Source organism: Calliphora vicina, chromosome 2 (assembly GCF_958450345.1).
Source record: "Calliphora vicina chromosome 2, idCalVici1.1, whole genome shotgun sequence".
In the NCBI taxonomy this organism is placed as follows: domain Eukaryota; kingdom Metazoa; phylum Arthropoda; class Insecta; order Diptera; family Calliphoridae; genus Calliphora; species Calliphora vicina.
The window spans coordinates 100145756-100166864 of record NC_088781.1 but is presented as its reverse complement, the minus strand read 5'-3'; the positions used below and the strand labels follow the sequence as shown (position 1 = coordinate 100166864).

Genomic DNA, 21109 nt, shown 5'->3' with positions numbered 1-21109 from the left:
GAAATCATATTGCCCCTATATAAGGCTCACTTACAAAAATCACTTCAAAGAGCATAAATATCTTAAAAATGGTACTACATTTTTAATAAAATTCAACACAAATAAGTTTTATATATATAAAAATCACGCGACCTAATTTCGTCATAGCTCCCATATAAGGTCAACTTCCAAAAATACTTTTACGTGCATAAATCTCTTATAAAGTTTGATATAAAGGCTCACTTTACTTTAAATAGCAAAAATATCTTAAAAATTTCATTATCCAAATAAATAAGTTTTAAATGTATACATATATGTATGTCGGAAAAATAAGGTTTCGATGTTCCCATGTAAAATGAAAGTTGGTTTGAGGAAAACATTTCTTAAAATTATTTGGTAAGCTGTATCCACAGATAGAAATATAATTTTTTAAGGTTTTAATAATTTTTTCATATTTCTCGCAAAGAAAGGAGCTTTCAAGTTCTTGTCCATATCTAAAAATATTAGAAGCTTTGTAATTTTTTGACAAAACTAAACTCGGACAAACATTTTGAGAAACCGTATCTTATAATGAAATTAACTTTTATTTTAGTTGAGAACATCCATAATATTTATTTGGGGGAACCCTAATGTGCATCCATTGAAGTTTTTATATTAAACATCTCAATAATTCCTTTATGATCTTGAAATTTGTATTAAGTCGATCTGCTTGAAAATTCCTGTTTTAAATTAAAAATTGATCAGTGCAATAGTGGAGTAACCCACAATTTTTGTTAGTTGCTGCTCTGGTGTTACTACATACATTCCTAACATTACCAACTATCAATATAAAGTGGAGTAAGCCACCTTTTGGTATTCCAGAGCAGATGGAGCTGAAACAAATCGTATTTGCAAAGAGCATAATATAACACAGTAATAAAGCAAAAGTTGTGTAAGTTACCCCTACTCCTAAGTAAATAGTTTGGGGTTACACCCAAATTTCTGTTCTTGTCACACAATCATTCGATTGACAATAAATCACAACGCATCTGTTCAGAAATAATACTGTAAATTTAAGAAGAAAACTAATAAAGAAATTCCTGGGAATTTCTTAAAAAATATTCTCGGGCAAATTTTCCCGATTAGGAACCCTATATGTAACGAAGAATTAGCTGCTGGTATCGGAAGGTCAATAATGCAAATCATATGTTCCTCGAAGTGCACGAAAAATATTTCTCACAGAACGTTTATTTTCGTATGCAGCTGAATAATTTGGAGACGTTGTGGCGGTGTGAGTCTTTCTCTGAAGAATTGAAAAACAACTCTAAATGAATCACCATTTAATTGGTAATGTACTTGACTATCAGACTGGGTTCTCGAAACGCTCTCATATTTTTTCTTGATTTTATCCTTGCTCATGACATATTTTCAGATATCCATGTATATGTTAATATCAAATAGTTTTTAAATACGATCAGTTAAATTATTCACAAAGTTTTTAATACTTATTTTGATGTATAAAATATGACTATTTGTAATCTCCTTTAATTAAACAATTAGGTCGTGAATTGCTGATAGTTCTGATAGTTTTCATTATTACTGATAGAATTAGACACAGTTATGAATCAGCTGGATCCAGTAATATGGCAATAGGAAACAAACAAAAGAAAAATTTCAAAATGGTTGTGGTTTGGAAAGAGGGACAAATATATAACACACTTGTTGCCTGTTGAAAATTGTATATTTTCTCTTGCTCTGCAAACCACAGCCATTGAAAATTGGTTGTAGAAAGTCAAAATATACATACGGTTCGATAATATTTTTTTGAGAAATGTCATTTGTTTCACATCTGTAATAACATTAAATTTTTAAACTATTAAAATTAAAAAAACGTGTAAGTATAATAAAAAAAAAAAAACATTGAAGCATTTGTTTTAATATCAATATATAAAATGAGCAAAGTCTATAAAATCGGATATTTAAAGAATTTTATCAAAATATTAAATAATCGCTTAAAATCTCACATATACATACCTATATAAATGGATTTAAATATATAATTTGCATCACGTGTTAATATGAATTTGAAAAAAACATAGAAAATCGTATAACGAAAAAAAAACACTTTAATGAAGTAAAAAATTAATATTAATATTTAAAAATGTTTATTAGATCTTGTCTGTTTTTAATATCACAAATAAGGGCATTCATATGATCTTATAAACGTCGAGTAAAGCTGTATTGTCGTATAAGTTTACAAGCACATAAAACATATTGGTCAGATCCGTGATGCTGATCACCAAATTAGTAGGAAAGCTTATTATGAAAATTAGACAAAATTATAATTTGCATTCAGAAATATATTTTTTTGAGATAGAGAAACAAGCCATGGGCTTGTTTGCTGAATATTTTGGCATTAAAAACTCAGTTTCATGAAAATTTAAGATAGATTTTATTGCTCTTTTAAAAATTATGTCTTCTATTAGGTGTATGACTTAAAAATGTTTAGCTTTTATTTTCAAACGTTTGTACAATATATTATTCAAAGTAATGGCCATTGTTACCTATGAGCTTTTCCGATCTTACTGGCAACATATGGATACTGATCCAAAAGAACTGCTCATCTTTTGAGGCCAAGATCGAATCAAGCCATTTTCGGATATTGTATTCTGAAGTGAAGCGTATCCCAGAGACAGCGTTCTGCATCGATCGAAACAAATAGTAATCGGACTAGGCAAGTTCTGGACTATAAAGCGGGTGAGGCAAAAATTCCCAACCACTTCATTCTAAATAGTTTTTAACAGATAACATGCAAAATGTGACCGAGCGTTGTCATGATGGAATATTACGGTTTCATGTCTGGCCGCATAATATGGGCGTTCAAACGTTGCGTTCGTCATACGTTCCCTGTGATGGCTGAACTGGTTAATCTTTGTCTTCAGTGTCAAAATCAGCACTTCTGAACCGAACAAACTATCTCTCGCAAGTTGAAACCGATGGAACACATTCACATTAAGCTTTGGTGAGCAATCGGTATACCTCATCGGCAATATTTTTCAAATTAAAGAAGTAAAGCAAAACTTCCCGCATATGATGCTTTGTTGACACAAAATTGTACATTTTCGAAACCAAAAAAAATGTTGTTTACACTGTAATGTTCATTAAATAAGTGAGAATAAATGATAAGTGAAAATAAAAAGTAAGTCCCGCATTTTTAAGTCATACACCCAATAATCACTGACAGCTTTTATTTTAATATTTTATTATAATTACAGGTAAATTTTTATAGAGGAGACAAAAAAAAAGACACGTGTATCGGCGTTTTGAAAGTTTACATCTGAATTTCATTTGAGGGCGGGTTGAAGTTTCCCAACTCCTGCACATTCTTATTGTTAATCGTCATAAGAAACCATGTGATCCTTACATTTTAGGTATAAAATGTGTTCAGCAAAGTTATGTAAAATGTTACGGAGAATATTATTGTAGAATATGTCTTTTTTGTCCTTATTTAAAAAACTTCTAAAACCACCATTAAAACATGGATTTAAGGGGTTAAACTGTTCTGCAAAAAAATTATACGTGAAATTTATATATGTGCCTGAATACATCAAAATGGAAAATTCAACCAGAAAGTCAGAAAAAAGACATAACACAAGAGAGCATAGGGTTAATTTCGCATTTATTAAGAATTTTATTTTAAAGAACATTTTAGGTATAAAATGTATTCAGCAAATTTATGTAAAATGTTACGTAGAACATTTTTGTAGAATATGTTAACCCTATAAATCCCCAACACATGTAAAATTTCATGGACAATATTTTTGCGGAAAATTTGAACCCCTTAAATCCCTGTTGTAATTGCGTTTTTTGCTCATTTTTAAAAGAAGGACAAAAAAGACCCATTAATTGAGGATTTAGAGGGTTAACAGAGGCAATTTAGTTCAAGTTTTTTATAATGATTGTACAGTGCAATTAGGGTTTGTGGTTCAGGAATTCCCGCGATTATCCGGGAATTTCGACATAAATTCCCGCGATTTAAAGTTTTAATAAACTAATAAGTCTCTCAAATTCAAATGATTCAAGTGTCCCCATAGAAGGCCAAAACTACATATTGATTGGCCAAAGATTCGGCACAGCCGAATATAGCACTCTTACTTGATTTATTTACGAAGTCGTTTACGTAATGTAAACATTTGTTTGTTAACATGAAACCCCTTAATATTATCTGTTTCTTAATAAATAATTAAAACTGAATTTGTTATACAATCTATTAACTGCAGATTAAATCAAGATATGTATTTGTTTTAATCTATAAATAAATAATTTTATTGAGGGTTTTTTTTGGAAAGTGGTTGTTATGAGTCCATCAATGTTAATTTTTGACTTTCTTAGGAAAGGTATTTCTGATTGATATTTTAAAACTGAAATATGGATAATTTAACGATTAGAATGCAAATATTTGGACACAAATAAGAACTATTTTATTTATATTATTAGTCACCGAAAGAAATCTGGTTTTAATTATTTTAAAAATGGATATTTTAAAAACAAACAAAAACGGAATATATTTAAAGATAATTAAATGGAGATTAAGATCTATTCAACTGTAAAAAAAGTAAAAAATATTATATTTGCAAATACTAAAAAAATACTTAAAACTCAATTGTTTTTATAAATCCAACATATAGGAAATAACCTCTATTAATGCATTGTTCGACTCAATTTCTAAAATGGGTTTGCATTTGCTTTCGAGCGGCCAACTTACTTACTGGCCTACTGACCCACGAAAAATACCGGATGTTATTGATTTTAGCGTGATGAAAAATATCCCTAGAGAAATGATTCAAATTGAATCCTCGCTGGAACTATCTTCAGATCACTCACCCACTATTATTACTTTATTGAGCCCCCTAGAAATTGTATCCCCGACTGGTAATTTAGCGATGGCAGGCACAAGAATAAATTGGCTCAAATATAAAAAATACCTCAGTACACATTGCTCGGAAAACATACCGCTAAGAACACAAGAAAACATCGATCACTCTCTTATCAATTTCGATAAAAATCTCAAACTGGCTGCTCAACATGCTACCCAAACCCCCCGACAATTCAGATATAATAGAATTAATTCTGCAGATGTTGAACGACTCTTAAATGAAAAAAGAAGATTTCGAAGAGAGTGGCAATTGCACAGATCCCCCCAACTAAAATCGAAGCTTAAAGATTGTATAAAAAGACTTAAAAAGCTCTTGGAATTTCGAAAAATGGAATCATTGAATAAATATTTAGAAAGCCTGGACGCAATCCCGCAATCGGATTACTCATTATGGCGAGCAACAAAAAGTCTTAAAATACCCGTTATATGTAAGTCCCCCTTGCGAAATTCAAGTGGCGGTTGGGCAAGAAATGATACTGAAAAAGGGAATCTGTTTGTTAATCATTTAAAAAAAGTATTTACACCGAACACATCAAACGAAGCAATTGAGTTGCCACCTGTTGCACCCCATTTTGGAGCAGCCGCACCCCTACGTTTTGAGATTCGATAGATCGAAAATGCTATTGTTGATTTAAATCCCAAGAAAGCGCCTGGTATGGACAAGATCAGCAACAAGATGCTTATGGAGCTACCCCGGATAGCAATAAAAATAATTCTTTTTATTTTTAATGCTATATTACGACTTGAATATTATCCTCCAGAATGGAAGGTTTCACTGGTTACCATGATACCCAAGCCGGGAAAAGATCACACAAAAGTAGAATCATACAGACCCATCAGCCTATTGTCTAATATATCAAAGCTATTTGAGAAGATTCTTATGAACAAGTTGTACCCGATGTTAACTGAAAACAATTGTATTCCGAATCATCAATTTGGATTTAGAAGAAAACACAGTACTATCGAACAAACCCATAGACTTGTAAATATGATGAGAAAAGCGTTTGAAGAAAAGAAATACTGTTCTGCACTCTTCATCGACATCTCTCAAGCGTTTGATAAGTTATGGCATGCTGGATTAATATACAAATTGAGTCAAAATTTACCGGCAAACACACATAAGCTATTGGAAAGCTATTTAACTGGTCGAACATTTAAGGTTAAAGAGGGAAACTATTTGCTGTTGCTGTCCCGCAATATATTAGATAACCGTGGCCACACTCCATTAAGAAGGAGGGACACAGCAGACCTAATCTAGAAGGAAGAATGCCAATTTAAAAAAAACAACCATGAACACAAATTTTTTTCGTCCGGCACTGGCTGGATTAATTAAATAATAATTATTAGATATAAGATTTAAACCACTTATTGTTAGTTCATTAAATACTGAAGATACAATAAATAAATGATGATAAAAAAAAAATTTAGGTATAAATGTTACGCAAAACTCTACGGGTATTGGGGGCATGTTTCCTTATTTGATCAATACACATTATTTTTCGGATCAATCATGTTTTGCCACAATATCCAAGAGAAATGTCATATAATAAAATTAATACGAATTACATTCATTCTGTCATCTGCAAAATAAATGATAAATGATAGCACTGCTAAAATACCAATGTTGATATTCCATTTTGATCATTTAATATTTTGTTGAACAGCTAATACTCTAAAAATGCCTCTTTAGGATTTTATTAAGGATACATATATGAAGCAAATACGAGCAATGAAAGTATTTATTATTTGGGATAATCAGTACTCTATTTTTATTGATACAATAGCAAAAATAGCAAAAAACAACTACTCAATTGTTTTTTCAGTCCAATAAGGAAAAAACTGAATTGATTTTTAGGCTATGTCTGAAATATGTTGACATAATATTTAAAAAAATTCTAATATTTTGTTTTAAATTAAACTAATGTCTGGCTAAAATCTTCTGATGTAGAATAATATATTGTAACACTGTTTTCAGAATTATTCAACTCTTAACGTAGTTCTCAAAAGTATTGTGTAGTCAAAATTATACATATTTTACAACTCTATTTTTTTTAAAATAATTATTGGTCAATTTTAATACTGAAGATATTATGGAAATCGGGAAATATGAATTCTTTCAACGCGTAACTTCTTTCATAACTTGAGTACCAAGGCCCCAAAAAGTGGTACCACGGGTATATGAAAAGTTGAAAACGATCCCCAATTTTTATTCTCGATCTGATATGAAAAAATTTTATATATGTATATGAAATCAACTAGAAGAAATCTACAAGAATCTCTTACAGTTGTCGAAATGTTCGCATTTGGAAATTAAAATATAACAAAGATAACTTCTTAATTTTCTACCGCCATATTCATAATCAATTTTTAAATTTATTATGAAGATTTTAAAATGGCGTATACGTTTTTTGTCTGCAGATGAAAGTATAATGAATCATAGCAAATTACAAATAATCAAATACTCTTCACTATGAGTGGCAAGGGTATATATGTATAAGTTTTTCATTTCGTTTATAATTTCTACATTTTTCATTTGCGACCTCAAACAGTACACAGAGAAAACAGATTCGTGATAGCAACCGAATTTGTTGCCAATCGAATGATTCTATCTTAGTGACCGAATTTTACAATTGTGACTAAAATATTTTGTAAGGGGTAACTAAAGCTTGGTTGCCTCAACTGAAATTCTTCTTTATCAACTGACTTTCTGTTGTTAGAACTGAAAAATTCTATGTGTGCAACCGAAACATTCGATTGGCAACAAATTCGGTTGCTATCACGAATCTGTTTTCTCTGTGTATGTATTGAATAGATATCGGTTCTGTTCCTCCGTTCGACCGTATTTATGTTGAAATCAACTTTCCGTAGCCCCCAAATAATTTACATACGTGATTCATACATCAATATATCGGTTACTATTTAAAATCGAGAAAATCGGCCCACAAATGGCTTAAAGAAGGGTCACACATGGCAAATATTTGACGAAAATGACGTAACCACTAAATAAAATATATTTTAATTCTCTTATTTATTTCAAAAACTCCTTTTACTCAGGACAAATTAGTTTTATTTTATTCGATGCTGTTTGATCTTACAAAACACTTGTAAGAGTAAACAACACCTGACAAATGTGTGCTAAATAAAGTGGTTACGTCTTTTTCGTCAAATATTTGCATGTGTGACCCTACCTTTAGATATAAGGAACCAGGACAACCTAGATTTTTGTTCTATTTGATTTGATTTATATCTGGATTAATAAGTCATCAATATAGACAATATGGATATCTAATGATAGATATTTCAAAGCCCTTTCCAACGACGTATAGTAAATTGGACCTTCAATGGGTCAAAATCGGGAAAAATATTTTTTATCAAGTTTTTTTAAACAAAAGAAATTAGTTTGTCATAATTAGTTTTCACTAATAAATTAAAAAAAAAAATTTCAAAATTAAACAAATTTTTTTTTCAAAAAATTATAAAAACAAGTTTGAAAAAAAAAATTCAAAATTTGTATTTTAAAGTAGAATTTGGTGAAGGGTATATAAGATTCGGCACTGTCGAGTATAGCTCTCTTTCGTGTTTGTTATAAATATTGTATTAATTAAAAAAAGGAATTTTGAAATTCTAAAATCGGATTTCGGGAAAACCCCAAAGACAAGGTGACTTTTCACAAATTTGATTGCATGCAAACAACTTCATAAAAAATGTTGTGAAAATGTTATCAATTTAAAACATTGTTATAAAGATTACTGGGAATTTTAATAAACAAAAATATCGTTAAATTTGTATATTTGATTCATCGATATCTAAAGCAGAATGGCTAAAAGATGGAGAATTTTAAATTTTTGTTTAAATAAACTTATAGGTACAACTAATTAAAAGCGATTTTTTTCCGAAACTGAAATTACAACAATATGTCCGTCAGACGTTCAAAAACCATTAAAACACGATTGGGCACAAATTGTTATTGCTAATAGCATTTTTGTATCCAAAAAAGAACAAAAGAAGTTGAACCGGTGATTATGTCATAAAAGAGCTAATATTAATACTTATCGTTCCCAATATAAATGTTTCATCAAAATCCAGTAAATATGTACATATTTCGCTGTATTTTAATGAAAATTATTAAATATTAAACAATTATACATATGACCCACGTGGTGAAAAGATCCGCATTTACTGCTGAATTATGGGATTACGATTTACCAACTTCTGGGCCGAATGCTTGAAAAATTATACTATAGAATCTTTTTCCTCTGAAATGTATAAAAAACAGGAATTTTAACCCTTTTTTATGCCCTAATTTTGTAAAACGTTTTTTTCGAAAAAAAATCATTTTCAATATTCATATTTTTCAAAACGTATTTTTCGTTTCTGTATATTGAAGAGAACAAAACGTTCCCAAGCGCTTGAAATATCAAAATCAAACGTTGACAATTTTTTTCTAAAAATTTTTCATTGGTTTTTCAAACATTTCAAAATTGTTTCAATAAATTTCATTTATTGGAAAATAAATAAAAATAATTCAATTTATTTGGAAGTTGAACTAAAAACGATGTTTTAAAACTTGGTACCACATCAAAAAATTGACTTGAAACGAAAATATCGAAAATTCGTTTGAAGATACAAAATAAGGTCATTATGTGTATTTCTAAGATCCTTAATTTGATATACATATATTTGTCGTCCGTGTGTCTATTATATTTCCATTTTTTCTTAATTTAAATAAAACCAATTAAATTACAAATAAATCTGTCGAGAGAAATAAAGTTTTTTTGTTTAATTAATTGTAAACATTTTCATACATTCATACAAGACAATTAAATCACTTAATTTAACAAAAATCAAATAGAAAAAATACAATTTTTATATTATATTCTTAAAATGCACAAAAACGGCAATATAATAACAATTTCTTTAACAAATATAAGTAAATATTTCTGTTTTATGTATGTAAATTAACTCAAAGACGATTTAATACTCGTAATATAGTATATAGACACTTGTTTTTTTATGGTTTTTTGTTTAATATATTGTATAGTATGTGTAAAGAAATAATTAATTAATTAATTATACAAACAATTAGATACAAGATACACAGACAATGGGGAGAAAACAAAAATACTATCAAGCTACTTAAATAAAACAAAGGCAAAAATAAAAAATATTAATAACCGACAAATTAATTAACTAAATGTAGATACACATAAAGTAAGTTTAATTTTGGTTTAAGAGATTGCTTGATTTCATTTTTTGGATCGTGGAAATCTAATTTACAAAATAATAGGAAACGAAAAAAAATTATAAAAAATAAATGACTTGATGGGTAAAATTGTATCAAAGTCCTCTTCATAGTTTTGATTTCACTTGTGGTATGATTACGTCACGCCACCATGGAGGTCTCTCAAAAGCCCCCGTATTGGTCATAAATTCATTTTGCAAGTTCTCATACAGCAAACCATCGGATTTGGCAATCACAGAATTCAAGGCAAAATCAGGTGGAGCCAAAGCATCTGCCACTGATACAGCTGAATCCTTCAATTCACCACATTTCTGCAGCAGGCGATTTCTGATCAAATCAGCAAAGCTGGAACCATGAGCGAAACCACCCACATAGAAAGTAGTCATGTGTCGGTCCAAACACCACATGGCATAGACATCGAAAACCAGTTTTAAAATAGTGGCATATTCGCCGCAAATATCAGGACGTCGGAAGCGTTCCACAAAACGGCTCAAACAATAATACTCAGCATAGGCCATGGACATTTCACGGGCTCCATATACTTGGGAGTTATTGCGTGCTTCAAAACGATGACGGCCATTGTCAATATCTTTGGAAATTCGAGATGAGGTCGTCTGCAGTAAATGACACAACATCCACTCGTAGCAATTTAAAACAACTAGAACAATAGAATTAAATATTAGATTTAGTTTATTAATTAATCGATATAACTCTTACATTCCATAGACTCAATATCGTGTTTCTTTAAGACGTCTTCACTAGTTTGTTTTAGTATGGTTTCCCGATTGTTCAAAAAGTTTGCTGTACCCACTGGACTCTCGATGGTGCCGCTCCATTGTCGCAGTAGCCAGTTGGAGGCCTGTTGTCCCAATACATTATTGTCCCCTTCATATGTACAACTGGGATCATGATCATTGCGTAGATCTCCCAATTTGGATGCCTTGAGGTAACCGTGACCACCACATGCTTCTCTAGCCTCTTGTATGGCATCACGTGCCGTCCATGTAATCATGGGTTTTGATGAGGAAATAATTGCGTGAATTTCAGATACAATTTGTGTCTGCAAGAAATAATAGAATTATGATTAATTTGAATAGCTTGTTAAACTGGCTAAATTTTCGAGATATTGTCCCGCTTTTAGTCATTAACTCCCGCATCCCGCGCGGTAATCGTAATACTCAGTGACATCAATTATTTAATAAAGGTTGATTTTGAATTAACATCTTTTAATAACATTAAATAACTATTAAATTATAAAAATATCGCATTTGTGTTGAAATATATGCATTTTCAACAAAACAATTAAATGCAATTGATACATGTGTATAAAGATTCCAAAAACCAATTCTTGAACTTAACTAATGCATAACAATTATTTTTCAATGTCATTTTATTTGGCAAATGTCATTATTTAGATATCCTATCCACTTGAATTAAGGCTTTATGATTCTTTCGAAAATCACTTTAACGCCTATACATAATTGTAACTGGTGTTTGGCATGATTTTAAAATAGATCTATAGATAACTGGTATGGATTTATTATGAGAATAGAATAAAGAGTAACATAATTATGCCTTTGGATTACACAGGGCAACAAAATCGAAAAAATTTTAGAGGCTTTTTTGATGTATTGTGGTTCCAGTAGTACAAATATGGTCCAAATTTTAAATTCTATAGAAAGTTTTTTTTTAAATTTTGTTGTAAAATTGTGAATTTTTTTAGACGTTTCTACACATAATTTATGATAACTCAAAAAGGGTTAGACCGATATTATTAAAATAAACTTAGAAAAGTTTAGATTGACATATCCTTTAATCCTTTTATATGTTGCGTTCAACGGCTCAGTAGTTTCGGAGTTAAAGTAACAATTTGAAGCAAAAAATATATTTTTAATGTGAAAATAGCAAATGTTTATTCACAATTAAGTGAATTCGCTCATTTTCACAAAATTTAACTTTTTAAAGTTTCAGTAGTTAATTTTCTTCTTTCGATTGATTGAATATTGATAACATTTTCCCCGTGCTATGTACAAATTAACATATACATATATTGCGTTTTAATCGGCTCAGTAGTTTCGGAGTTATAATAACAAATTGAAGTTATAATAACAAATTGTGAAAATTTACAATTAAATGAATTTTCACATGGAGTGAAAATTTTCCAAAAAAAAAGGAAGCCATTATTTTTATTTATGCAAAAGCCTTCATAAAAATGATGATACCCGAAAAACAAATGAATTGGCCTGGTCACAAACAAACTCTAATGCATATATCTACGGTGTAAAATACCCATCAGATAAATTTACGTAAAACTTAACTTGACATTCATTTTAAAATTTAAATCAATATCTTCGGGTAAAGATTACCGAATATTTTTACTCCGTAAGTAATTACGCACTTATAGATATTTATTTATTAAAGTTACGGGCCCTTATCTAATTGGTAACTTGACATTAATTTCAAATCAATAGCAATAAAAATTACCAAATATTTTTACTTCATAGGTTGCTATGCACTGCTAGATATCTATTTGTTGAAATTACGGCCATAAATCATATTGAGATTACAATTTATTAACCTTATCAACAAATCTGTACAAACTATAAATTATCGTTTCAATCTTGAAAATCACTTTAACGCCTATAAAAGTTGGTAACGTAATAAAATTCGGCATAAATAAGTTTTCTCCGAACAAAAATCTATACTAAATTCCCTTAGATAAACAGTTAAATACTAATTTATTTTAAACCGTTGAATTTATCAACAAAAATTAAATATAAATCTGGTTAAGAAAGAACTCATAGTTTGGAAGGCCTGGTTTCAGTAATTGTGGCAAAAATTTTTATGATGAAGTATTTATCACACTTGTGTTGTTCTCGAATTATGGTTATCATACTCTGAGAATAACATACTATTACTACGTTTATACGTAGCCTATTCGCAAATAAAAATAATTTGTAATTCACTAACTCTCTGTTTATATGTCACTTTGGTTACGGAAAATTCTTATTTTTGTAAATGCAAAATTGAAAGAATTAAAATTTCTTGTTTGTCACAATTAATGCAAAAACGCAATGAAATATTTAAAAAACGAAAGAAAAGCTAAAAACGTTAAAAAATATGGCAATGTTTAAAATCTTATTTGTAAATAGTATCGTTAACCAGGAATTGTTTTCTTGAGTTAGCTATTTGCAGATAAATAATTAATTCACTGTTTATACGGCAAATTTTTCTAATTACAATATTTTTATTTGCGAATAAGCCTTACGTATAAACGTAGTATCTGATATAATGGTTCTTCACAATCATGTGAATGGTAACTTAGACATATTATGGCAACACGAAAAAAAAGAACCATATACGGAACGGACACCACTACGTGATAAAATACCAGTTTTGTCCAAAGTTATGCACTTTTGTTTTATGGACCCCCAAAGATTTGGGGCCTCGGTGACCATAAAAAAGTGCAATTTTCTCAGGCTCATATCTTGCAAACAGTTCGTAATTTTGATTTACTCTTTGGAGCAAATCATTGTAGCCCTTGTCATAAAGAACATATAAAATCAAAAAAAAAAAACTTCATCTTCAAGATCAAAATCGCTAAAAAACTTTAAAAAATTCGAAATAAATTTTTTTAAAGCTGCCTAAAAGTATGCTTTAGTTTATAATAATTTAATAGTTTATGGCACAAAACACTTTATTATTTTAGTTGTTTCTTATTAACTTATATTGACCTACCTAAACGGTGTTAAGAATCATTCCTAGGAAGTACATATGTTCTAGAAAGTTGTTTATTGAAATCTTAGGTAAATTTCTTAGTTGATTGTTTCCTTGAATTTTTAAAAGTTTGCTATCTATGGACCTGAACAGGGAAAAAAAGTAAAAAAATCGATTTGTTAAAAGTTGTTTGCGATTTTGATCTGGAAAATTAAGTTTTTTTTATTTTATATGTTGTTTTATATGACAAGGGCTAGAACTTAGCCTCAGAGAGTAAATCAAAAATGTTAGCAAGATATCAGCTTGAGAAAATTATCACTTTTTTTGTAAATATGACAACGAGGCCCCAAAATCTTTGGGGGCCCATAAAAAAAGTGCATGACTTTGGGCAAAACTGGGAGACACGGGTCTTTTTTTTTGGTCATTTATCACGTAGTGGACTCAAAAAATTACACACAGTGATATCAAGCTTTTATAGACTGCTGATCAAATATACAATTTGGCATATACTTAAATCACTTAAAATTTTACGAAAAAATAAATGGATATGCATTTTTTGAGGACTTAAAGCCGCAATTCTAGAAATCTATTAATGGATAAATTACATGCTGTAGGATTATCAACAGTGTTGCCACAACCTCAAAATTTTTGTAACCAAGTTTGTTTAAAAAAATAACCAAAATGCTAAAAAAGTAACCAAAAAAAATTATTGGAAACGTCATGTTTTTATACTTCAAGATAAATTTTATGTCAAGATTTTACCATTTACAATATTATGAAAATTAGTTCTTAATCACAAAATATTCAGAAAAAACTACCGGAATATTTTTTAATTCTAATATATAAAAATCTCGTGTCACAATGTTAGTGTTTGAACTCCTCCGAAACGGCTCAACCGATTTTTAAGAAATTTTGTATGTATGTTTGGTAGGTATGAGAATAGGTCGTAAAGTATATTTCATACCGCTAGGTCATTAGGGTGACCCTATCCAGAATTTATTTTTACCACTTTTTGGCCAAAAGCTTTTCCATTTTATTTATTTGGCATTAAAAAATACCTATAACCCCAAATTTTCATCAACCGACCCTCACCCACCCGTTTTTTAGCCGAGATTTTAGTATTTTGTATGAGCAATATCCAACTATTTTTATGAAATTTTGTATATATTTTTCGTAGGTACGTGAATATTATATATCATACCGCTAGCCCATTAGGATGTCCCTATCCACCCATTTTTTAAAATATTTTTCGCCAAAAAATTTAGTATTTGTATTTCTCTTCATTTGGCAAAATACCTATAATGCCAACTCCACTTAGAATACATTCGCTATTTTTGATTTAACAACCAAAATATTCACTAGAAATAATTTGTATGGCAGAACAACGTTTGCCGGATCAGCTAGTTAAATATATATATTTTTTTTATTTTTCTATTTTTACTGAATGTAAATCTTTTAATTTTTTTAAAATGTACTTCATGAAATAACTGACTTGAACATCTTGTGTTTGTTTATGCCTGAGGTAATGTCGGGTTAAGGAAAAGAAAATTTTACATGATATTTTGTTGTTGGGCAAGAGTATTGCGCAACTAAATTGCCTAGTGTGAAAGGGGTCATAGCTTTTCAAATATTACACTTTTTCTGTGGTATCTGCATGCAGCCTGTGACATATGATATTGGTAATTTTTATTACAGTATTTTTAATAAAAATCTAAACAAATAGCTAAGGTTGAAGCTAACTAACTAAGTAAATATTATATTTAAACTTTCTTGTTCACATATTTTTATTCTTATTCAATTTAAAGAATCGATCAGAGGAACAAAATTGACTTTAAAACTTTATTTTTTTGGGCAGCTCTTGTTTTTAAAATATCGCGGTTTTAATTTGTTTGGTTATTCTATATGTTTCTTCTTATTGGTTAAATATTGCATAAATTGAAATAAATGTATAAATAAATCTGATACAAAAAAATAGTACTGTTTTTAATACTCTACTTTGATAAAAATTTTAAGATATTTTCACCAAAAACGCTGCGTATCACGTAAATACAAAATACAATAGATTTAATTGTGTTTTAAGAAATAAGATCTAAGTACCTAAAAAATTAATTAAAAAAAAAAAATATTTTTTTTGGGATGTAAAATTTCTAACTATTTTTTCATTTTAATTCACTTTAATGTGCAGTATTAAATTTTTATTTAGGATAAAGCAAAAATAGTCAAATTTCAACATTCTTGAAATATCAGACAAATATTCCAAAACATCTACCAGAATTACTATACTCATATTCTAAGTTGTAGTACCGAAAATTTAGAGGTAAAAGGCCAAAAAATCGGATATGTAATGTGAATATAAAAACGGCGATATTTCGAAAACGCGAGCAGACTGGAGAAAACAAGTTTAACATAGTACTGAGGGGCTGATGAACCCTTACGAAACGAAATTGAAATTTTCGGCACCAATATGTTGGTGTGTAATTAAACCAATATTGGGAACTCATTTACATTCCTAAATCACAAACATCGTAAATATCTTTTAAAAAAATTATTCGTTCTCATACAAAATGTTTTGAAAAAAGTAACCAAAATGAAAAATAAATACACATCTACACATCAGGAATAAAAATAACCAATTTTGGTTATAAATAACCAAAACGGCAACACTGATTATCAACAAAAGTTGTAAATCTTCATTGAGACACTAAAGTGACAATTGACTTCACGCTAGATTAACTGGGATGCATAAAGTTAAAATTTTCCTGTTTTAAATAAATTTGTAGCTGATGATTCAGTCTAAAATACCGTAATTTTCTGTTGTGACTTAACAGTAGTAACATAAATTTGGCTATTTCAACGTAATTTTCTGTCATAATGATTGGCAAGAAATCACAACGAATTTATCGGTACAGAAATAATATTCTAACTTGAAGAAGAAAACTTATAAAGATATTCCAGAAATTACCGGACAAAAATTCGGGAACAGTTTTCCGACTAGGAAGCCTAGAGGGATCATACCTGGTATGCCGCTGAGTGAAATAATTTCACAAAAATTAGTCCTTATAGAACTTATTTATTTTTTCTACAGGTACGATCGATTTCTTTTATAATTTGAAACATACAATTATCCTGAATAAGTACAAAACCATAAAATAGGTATTGAATTGTAATATTTCGTTCTTCAAATGGTACTTTTTGAACTATCTATAATAATTATTAATTTTAAACAAATAAAAGAGCTATTTTCGGCTGTGCCGAATCATATATACCCTTCACCAAATCAAAATACAAATTTTAAATATTTTTAGGTAAACAAATTTTTTTTCCAAACTTGTTTTTTTCATCTTTTGGCAAAAAAATTTTTTTGAAATGTTATTTTAAATTTTATTTTTTTTTTTAATTTAAAATAAAAATTTTTTGTTTTTAATTTTTTTTTTTGGTGAAAAAAAATTCTGGTTAAAAAATATTTTTTAGATTTTGACCCATTGTAGGTCCAACTTACTATGGTCTTATATACGTCGTTGCAAAGCTCTTTGAAATATCTATCATTAGATATCCATATTGTCTATATTAATGACATAGTAATCCAGATATAGGTCAAAAATCGAGGTTGTCCTGGTTTTTTCCTCATATCTTAGCCATTTGTGGACCGATTTTGCTGATTTTAAATAGGAAACTTCTCGAAAGATTTGGATCCCGAAGATATCTGGGGTCTTCAGAAAATTGATTTCAAAAGACAGACGGACATGGCTTAATCGACCTTCTCACGAAGGTGAAGGGTATAAAAATGTACTTGAAGATTTGAGTTTAATTTAGATTAATATCTAATTAGTTTCTATATCCTTAGATTGAAAATTTTATAACAAATTATGGAAACTTGATCCGATAAAAAATTTAAGGCCTACTTGTATATGTTGTATTAAATATATTTTTTATAAAATTCAATTCTTACCAATAATTCGAAACCATTTGAATCAGCCTGAGATTTTTCAATAATTTTTAAATACTGTTCTGTCAACTCGATCACGGAGACCTTTAACACACATGCAGCCGCCAAATATGGGAATATTCTCCATTGCTAGAAAAATTCGTAGAAAGAAAAATTAATAAAATGTCTAATAAGAACTAAATATTATTAAAGTTACATGTAATTGATACTCGATTATAGGCATTTCGGGACCAGTCTTCTCCGGACCAAATTGTTTTCTTAAGGCAGCATAACGTATCGCTATAACAGCGGCACTTGACAAAGTATTCACAGATTCTTGCATGATGCCAATACGGCCAGCAGAAAACGATTCTAAAGCGGCGCCCAATACTTTGCCCGGTTCGGTGAAAACACTTTCATATAGACCCTCAGGCGTAACATCACCGGTTCGATTGAGTAAATTCTCGCGAGGTATACGATAGTTGGTAAATATAACGAAACCATTGTCAATGCCATTCAAACCGATCTTCTCGCCAATATCACCCACCAAGACACCCGGATAGGGTTGTAATGTTTTCGGATCTCTAATGGGTATAAGGAAACCATGCAGACCCTGGCTAACGCCATCGGGTGTATACAGATTGGCAAAAGTCATGGCAACAGTGGAAGTTTTTCCCAAGTTACCGACCCAACATTTGGCAGCCTCAAAATCTGGTGTATTGATAATGAACTCATGAGTCTCAGGATCGTAGGTGGCGGTGGTACGAATACTTTTCGTATTGCTGCCATGTGAAACCTCCGTAATGGCCAGACAGGTGACTACTTCACGATTCCAAGCAGCCTCATAATATTTCTTATGCCTGTCTGTGCCCATGGCACGTATGGCATTGTTGAAGAGACCAACGCCCAAGGCAATCTTCACCGACAAACTGGGACAGTAGATGTGTAGAGCCTCGTTAATGCTCATCAAATATTTGGTCTTTTCGCTGAACGAACGTTGTTCGATCTCTTTAGGAACTAAATCCAAATGAGCCATACGATTCATTTGCATGGCACAAATACGTTTCTGCTCATCGGTGGGTAGGAGTGCGATGGGTTGGGAGAACAGAGGATCATTTTCTAAAATTTTCCAAACCTTGTACTAAAAATTAAAACATAAACAAAATTAATATGTGTGCCACAGTTATATGTTAAAGTGGATAGCTCACCTTAATGCGTAAAGCTTGTTCCTTTTCAAATATCAGCCTTAAACGTTTCCAATCAAACTTGACCCTTTTGCGATAAGTGCACAATGGTCCTTTCGGTAGGTCTGGTATAAATGTTGTATCCGCACTTTGTGCCATGTCTTTTTGGTGTATTACAATCTAAAATGCAATTTAATAAATAAAAGTAATAGTTAGTATTATTATCGATTATTGTTACAATGATAATGGTTACCGGTTATTGACCGGTTATTAGCTTTAATGAAGCATGTGTTAATGATTGAATTTCCATTGACAAATCTTAGGAAACCCTACAAATTATTACTGCTCATTAATAATACATTCATGTCATACATATCGATTTACACTCAATACATTTTAGTTTATAAATTTAGTAATGTGGTGAATAAGAAATAATTCATTACTAATTGTTTTTTAGTAGTTGTTTATAAGTGGGTTTAGGGGGAAGATGAATTATTTATGATATACAGTGGAACAAATTATGTAGTATTATGTTTATAAATATTTATTGTTAATCAGCATTTTTAATATCTATAGAACTTCTTACGAATATTAGATTTTTGAATGAATGAATTTATTTATCGTGGTTTGACTCAAGATTCTTGAAAAAAATACAAAAACTTTATTATGTAGTAAATAATAAACATGTCTATCCATATTATGGTTAAATATGGGCCGATTATTACATAATATCATTATTATTTACAATATTCGCATTTGAAGTGAATTTAATTCCGATAAAATATAAATATTTGTGAACATTGAAGAGATTTACGGTACGGGGTCTTACATGGGAGCTATGTTTGAGTTCATGTTTTAAATTGACCAACGCACAGAAAGAGATTTTGATTTGGTGTCAGGGTTGTATTCCTAACCAAGCACGAAGGGCACAGTGGGATAGAATCAAAATTTTTTGATAATAAACCTGGCATTTCTAAACGGATGGTCTGTCCGGATAAAATTTGACGCGGGCGTAGCCAAGAAGTATTTGAATTTAAGTTATTAAATGGGCCCTACAAATGCCCCATGGGCGGCGCTATTGTGATATTGATTTGAAATTTTTTCTGTAAGATAAAAAATTAACTTATATAAACAACAACAAAAAATAGTCCGGAATAAACGTGGATCAAATTGTTCCTAATATTTGCAATCCTATTCAAATTTTGATACATATGGACAATTCCATATCATCGTACGTGACATTTGTACGCCTATAGAGTGGAATATATTTTGTAAAAATAAGAGTATCTGAAAAATGATTTGGTCTTTATGTTCCATTCAGAGTGTACTATATGTGAAAATAATAAAAAGTTCTTTCGAAACATTGTTGTCCAAAATATCGTGCGAAATAAGGGTATATCATACGTGACATAAAACGGAAGTCATTTTGAAGTACATGTAGAAATATGCGAACATTTTCGAATCGTGAGAGGCGTTAATTTTTCTTTTAATTTCTTACACTAAACGAAATATTTTTCCTTTACAATCCGTCATATTTAAATAAAAACAATCTTTGGATGATTTTAAAATAAACAAAATTTAATATCGTACGTGATATTTTAGTTTTAGAAACTCATTAAATATGTTATAGGTAATAAAATCTTTATTTATTAACAAAACTCTATGAAATTTTCAATGTCTTTTAAATTTGTCATTCTAAATAACAAAGTGTAAAATAAATTGTCAAAAGGTCAAAGGGAAGCCCACAATTCCTAAAAATTGGAGCGAAAATCCCAAAAATTGTATTTTTACAATTTTGTTGGAAAAATACTTTGGAATACAAAGCTGCTTTCCGTTTTCTGATCCTAGCTTTGGGATTTTAGAATATTTATGTGGCCCAATGGTGAAATTTTGATAAAAAAAAAATAGGTCAATAGAAGGGCGTAGGGGCGACATATTCGAAAACTGGGACATGTTTTTTTATACCTAAATATTCTCCGTAAAGATACCTTATAGAAAGACATAAAATTGTTATATATTCTTAAAGAAAGTTTTTTTTTAATAAAAAAAGAGTTAAGTCTCCTTTTCGTCCAAAAAACAGCAAAATCTGGTATTTTTTTAATTTTTAAATTGAAAATCATTTATTTTTGGATCCATAATTGATATTG

The 21109-nt window shown here is 29.9% G+C and overlaps 1 protein-coding gene across 1 annotated transcript; it reads right to left on the bottom strand.

Moving 5' to 3' along the window:
- Positions 1–9634: 9634 nt before the first annotated feature.
- Positions 9635–19142, bottom strand: LOC135951114 (peroxisomal acyl-coenzyme A oxidase 3). The gene is made up of 5 exons (XM_065500695.1): positions 18987–19142; positions 17996–18919; positions 17803–17928; positions 10854–11196; positions 9635–10794 (listed from the first exon to the last, which is right to left on the bottom strand). Exons 1-5 carry the CDS (start codon positions 19119–19121, stop codon positions 10244–10246), a joined length of 2079 nt encoding a protein of 692 aa, XP_065356767.1. The 5' UTR covers positions 19122–19142; the 3' UTR covers positions 9635–10243.
- Between the last annotated feature and the right edge of the window lie 1967 nt (positions 19143–21109).